This window comes from Salminus brasiliensis, chromosome 18 (assembly GCF_030463535.1).
Source record: "Salminus brasiliensis chromosome 18, fSalBra1.hap2, whole genome shotgun sequence".
Lineage (NCBI taxonomy): Eukaryota > Metazoa > Chordata > Actinopteri > Characiformes > Bryconidae > Salminus > Salminus brasiliensis.
The window spans coordinates 22,383,709-22,394,768 of record NC_132895.1 but is presented as its reverse complement, the minus strand read 5'-3'; the positions used below and the strand labels follow the sequence as shown (position 1 = coordinate 22,394,768).

Sequence of the window (11,060 nt, the reverse complement as noted above, 5' to 3'; positions counted from 1 at the left end):
TCGCTCTGCTGGAGGAACTGAGGCAGTCATTGAGGGCGCGTCCCAATAAGCGTGGCTTTGGAAAGACGCGTTCACTCGTTCCCTCGTTTTCCCCTGTTTTCTAGACCCGGAAATATTTCCGCGGCAAAGAAGGTTTGCTAATCTGGGATCGGATTCCTGACCCCAGTTAAAATTGAGGAATTTGTTGGATGTGTTAATCAAACCAATCCTGGATCAGAACAGAAGCAAAAGACTTCTGGTGGGAAGGTTTTATTGTGTTGCACCCCCCCCCTAACATTTCCCTGCACTCCTCCTAACCCCTTGTGTTTTTCCCTCCTTTCTGTTTTCTCTCTGTCTCTTTCTCAGGTATTTAGATGTCCGGTTCCAACTGTTCCATCCTGGTTCCACCTGACCTGGCTCTCCACTACCCTCCTGCCTGCTGTCCTGCTCTGGGGCCTCACATTGATTCATCCTCGCCTCACTGCAGGACTGTGCCTCTGACTGTTTACCTGCATGGACTTTTTCACATTTTCACATTTATCTTGAATGGCTTGACACCACAGTTGCCATTTTTCTTCATTCAGTTTAGTTTAATTGTTGTTTTTATTCCTGTTTTGCTTTTTATTAATATCCGGGTTCAACCTGAGGAGGATGGGTTCCCCTTTTGAGTCTGGGTTCTTCTCCAGGTTTCTTCCTCTCGACCCAAGGGAGTTTTTCCTTGCCACTGTTGCCACTAGCTTGCTCAAAAGAGGCTCGGACCCGGATCTTTGTAAAGCTGCTTTGGGACAGCATTTGTTGTAAAAAGCCTATACAAAAAAAATTGAATTGAATTGAACTCCAAGAGCATTGTGCCAACTGTTAAGCATGGTGGTGGTGGTGGCGGCTCTGGGGCTGCTTTGCACTGAAAAGTGGATGGAGTAATGATGGAGGACAAAAGGAGGACGACCTCAAATTCTTCAGTAAAACCTCAAGCCATCAGCTAGACTGTAGACAAGTGGTATCAGTCAGTGGCGTATCTCAAGGATTAGATACATCAGGCAGCCAGTAAAAACGATCCATACCTTTGATGGTTCGCAGACTGGGTCAGAACATCTTCAAAACATTAGGCAGATCTTATAGGGTGAACCACCCTGAATCAGCATCATGGGAGCCTAATGCTCACTGATGCTTTCCAGGGAGATCCCACCTCACAACTTACAGGACTTAAAGGATCTGCTGCTAACGTCTTGGAGTCCAGGCCTCAGATGGTCAGATCTGGGGAGACCAAGTTAAGATATCATTAGAATTGACCTGCAAACTATCTTAAGCAATAAATATACATAAATATGCAGTTCTTAGGAAAGTGCAGCGTAGCTGTTGCAGTATACGTGTATATGGGCAGCCAGCAGTGGTAGGAGGTAATCAGGTCAAGTGTGGACATTAGTATAATAACAGTGCAAGCCAATGCACATTACCAGCATAACGGTGAAGAATTACAGCCTTAGCGTTCAAGTATTAAAGGGCCCCCCGGTTCAAAGTGCAATGCGCATATAGTCCCATGATCTAGAGGAGCTCAGTGTGTGGGTGCACTAAGCTATGAGTGAGCTTAGAGGATCAGGGTTTGGATATGTATGCTCTTGTGGGAACTGCTGGTGTGACCAGTTTAACAGCTCTCGGGTGAAAGCTGTTCTTGGGTCAGCTGGTTCTAACTCGGGTGTCCGGTTCTTTTTCCACATAGCGGAAATTGCAACAGAGGGTGGCTGGGGTGTGTGGGGTCAGAGGGCATGCATGGAGGGCCTTGAGTTCAGCAGCAGTGATGTTGCTTAGAGTAACAATGCTCTCCGCTGTGGACCTGTAGGGACTATATGCACTGGTGGAGCTGTGGGAGGCTGACTCTCCTCAGTCTTCCTCAGGAGGAAGTGGAGGCCTTGTTGGACACCTGTCTTGAGGGGATGGTGGGATTAAAAGCGCTGCTAGGGTCTATGAAAAGTGAACTGACATGTTCTGTTTGTACGGTGGTTACACTTTTTTTTATGTCATTCAGGGATGAAATACCAACCAGACCTACCAGACATGTGCCTTAAGGGGGTCTCAACCAGCTTACAGGTCTAATTCAGAAAATGCTCTGGTGTAGCCTAGCAGTGCCACTGACAGCCACTGTTAGAGTTAGATAGCCTGCTTTTAGGTTGTGTGTGGTCTTGAGTTTGACCTAAATAGGTCAAAATAGTGTGGACAGTGTGTGTAAATTCTTGCTTAACTTGACGGCAGGGCAAGGGGAACTCCTTTTCAGCACTACCTCGTCCCCTAAAGGGCAGTTTGAACAGTTAACGAACACAAAACACACATGTAATTGCACAGTGGTCAATGCTCAGGGATACTGCAATAGCCCAAACTTTATGCCCATAAATGAAAATATGTGCAAGACGCAGAACATGAGATTTTCATGAACAGCACCCCCATTGGCCAAAACGAGACGTAGCATCCAAATGCTAGATCTTATTTTAAAGTCTAAGTCTGATTGACCAGTGGCATCCATGATTTTTGAATGATCAAGTCGTAGTCATTTTTACCTGAAACAAACAGCTTCAAAATCATGTTCAATAATACATTGACTATAATCGAAAGAATGGCATCTCCAGCCTGGAACACCGCTACTACGCTAGGTTACTATGATGGAGCTGCACTAGACCTTTCGCAGGAACGGTGTAACTGTGTAACCGTGTAATTGGACTCTCATCCTATCATGGATCTGTCACTTTCCATTCAGTTTCAGTGTGTTAAATGAATGTGTACCCTGAGACGGAGCTCAAAGCAAAATGTGTAATTACGGAAGTGGTGTAACAGTGAATTACACTCCTCGCCTGTAGGGGGAGCCCATGAGCAAAAATACCAATTCTCACATAAAGCTGCTTTAAATATTATAAGATAGCTTAAAGACCCAGCATGCAACATTTTCAGCTTGATTAGACATGTGAATGCTGAGATATAGGTTTATTATATTAATTATATTATTTTTGGAAAAATGCAAATGTGAGGATTGTATCTTCAGGAAATAACTTACAGATTTGGTCTGAAGATAAAATAAAGTTTAGCGCGAATATGAGATTATGTGGATTGGGTTAGTTTATGTCCAGTGGTCCACCTTTTCAACGCTCTTCCTCGACTCCTTACTTCCTATGCTCACTTGTGCACTTCGCAGTATACAGAGTAGGGTGCAGTAAACGGATAGAGGCGCACCCTCGCTGCGAAAGCCGGGAGAGGGCGCATGCGCGCTGCGGAACAGGACATGACCTCATCAGCGTAGGTCGTGTGGGAGGGGAGAAGGGAGCGAGTGTGAAAATGGCGTCTCCGAAAACAGTACCGAAAGATGCACAGGTATCTCCTTAAAGCCGAGAGCGGGGTTAGACGTGCACGGCGCAGCTTCTCTGTGATTTAAAGTGTCGAGCAGCAGAATGGCTCGTGTTGTGTGCTCGGGTGGACGACTGAAAGCCGGAGGGTTGAGCAGTGAAACTGCGCTCCGAGCCGCTTCTCTCAGTCGACCCGGAGTTCAGGAGTCAGAGCCGTGTTATCATCTGGGTGGTGTTATCTGGGTGTCCTGTTCTGGCTCTGCGGGCTTGTTTATAGTAGCCGCATAACTTTACGGCAGCTGTAGAAGCAGCAGAGACTCCGGGTCTGGTCCAGTCAGCTGTGGTTTAATGATTGAGGGCTGGTTTAACTCTGGTGCGGCTCCGGATCAGGAGTCACGGCTCGGTTTCTTCACTCGTTTGTTTGTGTTCATCATGTCGTCGTCTTGTTGCTCTGTGTCTTCATTAAGGTTATGATGCAGATTCTGAAGGACATGGGGATCACGGAGTATGAGCCCAGAGTCATCAACCAAATGCTGGAGTTCACGTACAGTAAGTTCCCGGAGTCGGTTTGTGTGATTATGAACATTTGATTCACTTCAGTTTCAACAGTATGAACAAAGATGTACAAACTAGAGCTGGATAATATTTTATATATATATATATATATATATATATATATATATATATATATATATATATTTATATTATATTATATTATATTATATTATATAATATAATATAATATTTAATATTTAAAATAAATATTTAGATTTTATAATAAACCTCTCTGTGAAGGTTTTCAATGTTTAATCCATGCAGCAAATTATTATAGATTATTATATTATAGATTATTATACAGATTAATATTTTTTCTACATATTCATCGCTGTCCAGCTAAAACAGGCATCTCTAAAATGGTGAACTTGCAGGAGTATATTTAAATATATTTAAAACAAATATTCAGATTTTATTTTATACATAATTGTGTGTGTATGTATATATATATATATATATATATATATATATATATATATATATATATATATATATATATATAAATAAAAATTGTCAAAAGTCGGATTATAGAATTTCGTAATATATCCTGTAAAAAAAACAAATGTACCTTTACTCATGTGGACAAATTGTTGTGGCGCTTAAAAAGGCACCAGACACCCGAGTCCTAGCGTCAGAAAAGTGGCATGTATGAATAAAATAGCTTATAAATATGTAATAAATGTCTGAAATAAAATTTTGTAAAATCGATTATTGAGACATGTTGTCATGAACTTTGACAAAGTAATCTTACTTCCCTGTGTAAAACCAAAAAAACCTCCGCAGAATAAAACGCAAACCATTTGCTCTGTGAAGGTGTTCAACGTTCAATCCATGCAGCAGAACAGATTATTATACAGATTCATATTTGTTCTACATATTTGTCGCTGTCCAGCAAAACAGGCATCTCTAAAATGGTAAACTTACAGGAGAAAGTGCTCAACAAAAAGTTCTTAGTGTAAAATATGAGTTTATTACAGGTGATTTAGAGCATTTCTATTGGTCTGTTCATCCAGATTTATTCACACTGTGTACAGAGAAGCTACAGGGTTCAAACCATGGAGGAAACTGTAAATGAACAAACATGGAGATACAGGTGTTTCACTGGACAGCAGTGATATATTACATGATATCACATATGATATCCTGAGTGTCTGTTGCTTACGCAAAACGTAAGCGGACACATGAATCCACCAATTACAAATGAGAAGCAGACATGGCGAAAGACAAAAGACGGATTTCTGAACCTTTCTTCATAGCCTTGTATCTCCAAAAGTTAGTTACATACCTTCTGACCTTTAGATGCAATGGAAAGGACAGACTCTCCAGATTCAGGAAATGTTTATATCATACATCTGCATGGTGTTATCCCCGAATTTGAGTGATGCAGGCGTTTTTAGACCCCAGAGGGTTAATCAGTGCTACATAGTAACAGATGTTTTGACTGGACTGTGTGTGTCTGTTAAGAAGCCTCACTGTTTCCCTTATTTGTTTGGGACTGAAGCACCCACTCCATGATGTCCTTTAAGTTTACTGTCAGATCCTGGATCTTAGCAAAGCTTATAACAGAGGTGCCACTGTTTTATGTTCAGTACACTCTGATCAGCCATAATCCACAAACCCACTGTCAGATTAAGTGAGGAACATTTGATTATCTTGTTGCTGTGGCATCTGTCAAAGGGTGGGTCTAAATAAACAAAGCAAGTAAACAGTCAGTTCTTGAAGAAAAATGGTTAAGTATAAGAATCTGAACCACTGTGGTGTTGCCAGTATACCTGCAGTGGTCAGTACCTACTAAAAGTGGAAAAGTGGTCCAAGGAATGACAACTGTTGAACTGGAGACAGGGTCATGTATGTCAGAGGCTCATTAATAAGTAGGGAACGAAGGCTAGCCCTTCTTGTCTAATCCTACAGAAGAGCTACTGTAGCACAAACTGCTGGGTATAGCGGTTCGAGTCTGCCTTGACGGGTTAGGGCTGTTTTGGGACCAACGCAGTAATAGGGAGGTGGTTTGAAGGTTATGGCTGTTAGATGTGTCATGGAGCCGTCAAATATGCTCCATCTAAAATACCGCTACAGCTTAAGCGGTAGGATTACGCTTCGATCAGCTCTTGTTCAAACCAAGGAAAACTGTTAATGTGACCCATGGCACTCTTGTTTTCCTGCAGGATATGTCACAACCATAATCGAAGATGCCAAGATATACGCCACCCATGCTAAGAAGTCCACCGTTGATGCTGACGACATAAGGTTGGCTATTCAGTGTAGGATGGATCAGTCATTTACCTCTCCACCACCAAGAGACGTGAGTACAGCTTTTATTGTATGTATTATTATTATTGGGGCAAGACATCCTCCTCATGTACACTGTATCTCCAACTATTTGTAGATACCTTCTCTACACTCAAGGGGATTAATGAGGAGTTAGGCTTTGTAGTGTTGCCAGAGTGTTGCTGTGAGGATTTAAGAGAATTATTGCAGTCAGGTACTGGTGTTGGGTGATTTAGTTTTGGATTACAATCCACTCCCAACTTCGGGCTGGGCGATAAAGATAATTATTAAGAGAGAATTTTTGCCTCAATAGTAATGTTAGACGTGGTTAAGTCCATCCATGTTTCCGTCCACCGCGAGAAGCCAGTGATATTGGCATATGACAGTGGCATAATGCAGATTCAGCCATGTGGCTGGAATAGAGTTACAGCCACATCAGGTTAGGTTGACGCACGCACAGCACTGAGCGTATGAGTATCAGCCAGCAGCAGCAGCAGCAGCATACAAGCTAATGTTTGGGATTCTGCATCTGTGTACACCAGAACGTCAGGAGTGGGAGCAAGATTAAAGAAAAAACAAGGCAGAAAATGGTAATGAAAATGTGGGCAAGAGCATTATCAGAGAAGACCTGAACGAATACAGCCCAAGGCTCAAGAGACGAGGAGGTTATTGAAAGAAGGGCCTGAAAATTCAGTTCTGAGGACCATCCTTTAGTCACTATTTAGTGCATGTGAGACTTTACAATCCCAGACCCAACCATTGCTGGTGGTCCACCTATAACAACCAGTGTGAGACCTGCCCATGGTGTCCACTTTCTCTATGCACTATGCCTTACAACACAAAAGAAGGGGCACAATGAAATTACAAATGCAATAGCCTGCTTTATTGTAAAAGACATGACGCCAGTAAGCACGGCTGAAAATGACACATTTAAGCGGCTGATTAAAGTAATTGACCCTCGTTAGGGACTCCCTTGGCGCAAACATTTCCTGTCCCCATTTTTTTTCTTTTTCCATATCCCCCAGCCCTGCTACAACTCATCCCAAAAGTAGTCAAATGAGCTTCATCACTTCATATACCCCTCAAACCAATGGGAATGGTGGCTTTTCTGTAGAAATTATGCAAGCTGTCTGTCCTGTGACAGCAATGATACAGGTTAAGAGTATGTAAGCCTACTAATAAGACAGGATCTTTACAACTAGAATCATGTAAAATCTATTCTTGTAAAACCGGTGTGTCCTTTCTTCTCCTGAAGTTTCTGCTGGACGTTGCCAGGCAGAAGAATCAAACCCCTCTGCCCTTGATTAAACCCTACGCGGGACCACGGCTTCCACCAGACCGCTACTGTTTAACTGCGCCAAACTACAGACTCAAGTCCCTGCAGAAAAAGGTAGGACTGTTTAAAATAAATAGACCCATCATACCAGTGTGTACCACCTCACTGACCGTAAGTGGAAACACTATTTCTGGTGAGCCACGTAGTGGTGAGTAACACAAGTGACACAAAGGATGTTTTTTTCCGATGCCCATTCAGAAACAAGAACTGACTCAAACTGGAACCATTTAGACTTGAGTTCAAGTTCTTCGTCTGTTTGAGCTGGAAACATCATTATAACCGCCACTGATGATTTTACTGTATTTTTGGTCATTTTATACCATAGTAAGAATTTTTACTAAAGCCTTAAGCATCTAATTTAGATAATTGGCTGCCTTGTTTTCTCATTCGTTTAACTCATTGACCCCACCGGGGTTTACCAGCTCTAGGCGTTCTCTAGTTACATATACACACCTATTGCTGATCATTGTTGGGTTCAGTTGCAAGTGTTCCCTAAAGGCAGAGGAGAATCCAGTTGAGTACCATAAGGTCCTGCTGGTACCAATTTTGAACAGATACCAATAAGCTAAAAACTGGAGGCTTCAGTAATGGACCAGTGGCCAGTGGGGAAAGTGGCTCTGTTTCAAATCGGGTTTGAAATGCCAACCAATGCGTTAAAAAATCCATTGTGGTTATAACGTTAAGTGCTTATGCACTACAATCTTTGCATGTGAACTATTTGTTAAAAATTAAATGAGTTTAAGACTTGATACAGTATTGTAAAATTGTTGCGGTACTTCGATATATATATATATATATATATATATATATATATATATATATATATATATATATATATATATATATATATATATACTGTTACATTGCTAATATTACAGTGCTCTGCATCGGGTTAAAGCTGTTTCTTGGAGGGCAGGGCACCCAGTGGACACATGTATTTTTGTCCAAGAATTTAGTTAGTCAGCAACTTCAAAAAGTTCTGATCTGACAGCCTGTCTGTCTGTTTTGTTATGTAGGTATCCTCATCTGCAGGTAGAATAACAGTACCGCGGCTCAGCGTGGGGGCAGTTTCCAGTCGGCCAAGCACGCCAACACTCGGTGAGTTACATTTACATTTATTTAGCGGACGCTCTTATCCAGAGCGACTTACAAGGTTACTTGTATTACAGAGGAGGGCCAACGCAGTGTTAGGAGTGTTAGGACTCTAATTGGTGTAGCGCAGCATAGTCAGCCTGACCGGGAATCGAACCCCAGTCTCCCACGTGGTGTGGTAGCTCACTGGCAGGTAGTGGTGTTATCTGTTGCGCCACACCAACCACACAAACATTGTTTCCGCCCGGTTTCGAACTGGGGACCTTTCTCGAGTGAGGCAAATGTGATATCCACTATATTACGGAAACTCCTATAGTTCTTCTGAGTATTCTCTTAATGGAATAAGCTTTAGTGCACTGCAGAGTTCCGCCTGCTCTTACAGTGGCTGATGCAGGCTTCTCTTTATAGAGTTGTAAAGGTATGTATTGTTTTGAATGACCAAACTTATACACCTTCCTCTCACATCTGTGAGCAGGTGTGGCTGCAATTGGTGTCTGTAAACACACTGGAATGTGAAAGTGTGCACTAGGGGGCAGTGTCCAAACCAGAATGTACAGAAAATGAACAATACCAGTCTTCTGTTGTAGTAAATGGACAGGAGAAACAAAAAAAGTGATCTCAATTAATCTACTTGTTTCCCCTATAAGTAAGGATTATTTGTAGTCTTGCAGTGGTTCTACTTTAGGATGATTATTGTTTGGGTGTCGTCCCACACTGACACTACCAATCCAATCAGGCTCTGGGGGAGCGTTTGTAAGCTGTTCACCCATGAACCCCTTCCTCTACACAGATACGTTTGCATGAGGTATAACTCAGGTTTTCTTTTTCCTGCGTTGAGAAGTTTATTCCTAAAAAGTGAAAATCCAGAATTCCTGCAGTTTCTGTAAAAGTCTAATAGTCTTAAAAGTCGGGGACCATCAGACAGACGTTATATGGAACAAATGAAGAACCACTCCATTTGTGTTGCAAACATAAGAATTTGAATTCCACCTTCAGCCCATCCAAGCAGCGAACACACACATGCGCACATGCACTTGGGGGACAATGAGCGCACATGCCCAGAACTGTGGGCAGCCCTAGCTGCGGCGCACAGGGAGCCATTGGGCTAGATTTAGGTGGCAGGCTCAAATGCACCTCAGTCGTGTCGTGTCCTGTCAGTTCAGAAAAAGATCCAGCTGACCATGGTCCTGTGCTCAGAAACTTGCCACTCATAAAGTGCTGAAGGATGGCAAAACTGACAAAGATGAACAGACTGCAAAACGAAAGCGGTTAGTGGAGCTGGATGAGGAAATTGAGGGGAACGTTTGATTTCCTAGAAATATATTTGAATACAGCATAAAGACATTGCACAGTACATTTGCATTTTTTGCAGTTCTCTGTATGTCCCTAGATCTGTTTCATTGCCCTCTTTTGGTGGTTTCCAGGTACTCCCTCGGTGCAGACAATGGGCAATAAAGTCGGTACCCCTGTGTCATTAACAGGCCAGCGATTCACTGTTCAAATCCCCTCCTCACAGGCTGCCTCAGTGAAAACAGGTTAGTGCCACTTTAAAAACTTTTTTTTAATCATTGTGATTGACTATGCATTTTTTAGTCAGTTGTAAATTGCATGTTCATGTCGTGGGTGAAAGGAGGGGATATTGGTGTATATATGATCATTAGTTTATTGTCCCACCTACAAGTTGTAACAATCACACTGGTTATATTTACAGCCACCCCGACTACTCCAGGCACCGTCCAGAATGTCCTCATCAACCCTTCTCTCATTGGCTCCAAAAACATCCTCATTACCACCAACATGGTGTCTCAGAACTCATCCAGCGACTCATCAGGCTCTCTGAAAAGAAAGCACGAAGATGACGACGACTATGATGCTTTATGACCCTGTGCATGAGTTGGATCACTAGTCACGCTCCTTGCTAAATGAGCTTGTAAATACACGCTAATACTTTTGCTTTCGGTCAGCGCCGTCATTGTTTTTGATTATACCAGTATCAGTAGGCCTTTGACCGTTGATTGCTAATTTTTTTCTACGTAAAAATAAAATGTAGTTGCTAAACCCATTTCTTTTTGTTGTCGATAAATTGCCATGATTTGATTCGGTACCATTGTTGATCAACAGGGGGCGACAGAAATTCTAATCAGAATAGAATTCTAATTTTCATTTACATTAGACTCATGTTTTCTATTCATTTGGCTTTTTATCAAGACAGTGGTTTAATAGAGTTTTTCACATTACATGTAACCTTAACAATTAACAGTTTTAAAAGTATTGAACATAAATGGAGTCGAATAAGCTCAAGCACAGCGGGATGTTAAAATTCAGATAAAATATGAGCATCTCTTCACCTTCTATTTAGTTTCAACTACTTCAAGCCTTGGGTAATCACCTCTAATTCAGCTTATGCTGTAGGTAGGCCTGTCTTGCAGTTGAAAGGTTGGGTGTTTGTGATGAACCAGGCTTTCCTGATGTGCACTGATTGGTAATCCTGAGCCCCCGGTCAT

The 11,060-nt window shown here is 42.1% G+C and overlaps 1 protein-coding gene across 1 annotated transcript; it reads left to right on the top strand.

The window, feature by feature from the left end:
• Positions 1 to 3,282: 3,282 nt before the first annotated feature.
• taf9 (TAF9 RNA polymerase II, TATA box binding protein (TBP)-associated factor) lies at positions 3,283 to 10,618 on the top strand. Its single transcript, XM_072662548.1, has 7 exons — positions 3,283 to 3,333; positions 3,773 to 3,854; positions 6,026 to 6,162; positions 7,384 to 7,518; positions 8,481 to 8,562; positions 9,981 to 10,091; positions 10,268 to 10,618. The coding sequence occupies exons 1-7, from the start codon at positions 3,298 to 3,300 to the stop codon at positions 10,435 to 10,437; spliced, it is 753 nt and encodes a 250-aa protein (XP_072518649.1). The 5' UTR covers positions 3,283 to 3,297; the 3' UTR covers positions 10,438 to 10,618.
• Positions 10,619 to 11,060: the final 442 nt, after the last annotated feature.

Excerpts from the sequence above, each read along its gene's own strand:
- taf9 (XM_072662548.1), top strand. The coding sequence starts at position 3,298 with ATGGCGTCTCCGAAAACAGTACCGAAAGATGCACAG. Across the intron at positions 6,163-7,383 it reads CCTCTCCACCACCAAGAGAC|TTTCTGCTGGACGTTGCCAG; the intron begins GTGAGTACAGCT and ends CTTCTCCTGAAG. Across the intron at positions 8,563-9,980 it reads GCCAAGCACGCCAACACTCG|GTACTCCCTCGGTGCAGACA; the intron begins GTGAGTTACATT and ends GGTGGTTTCCAG.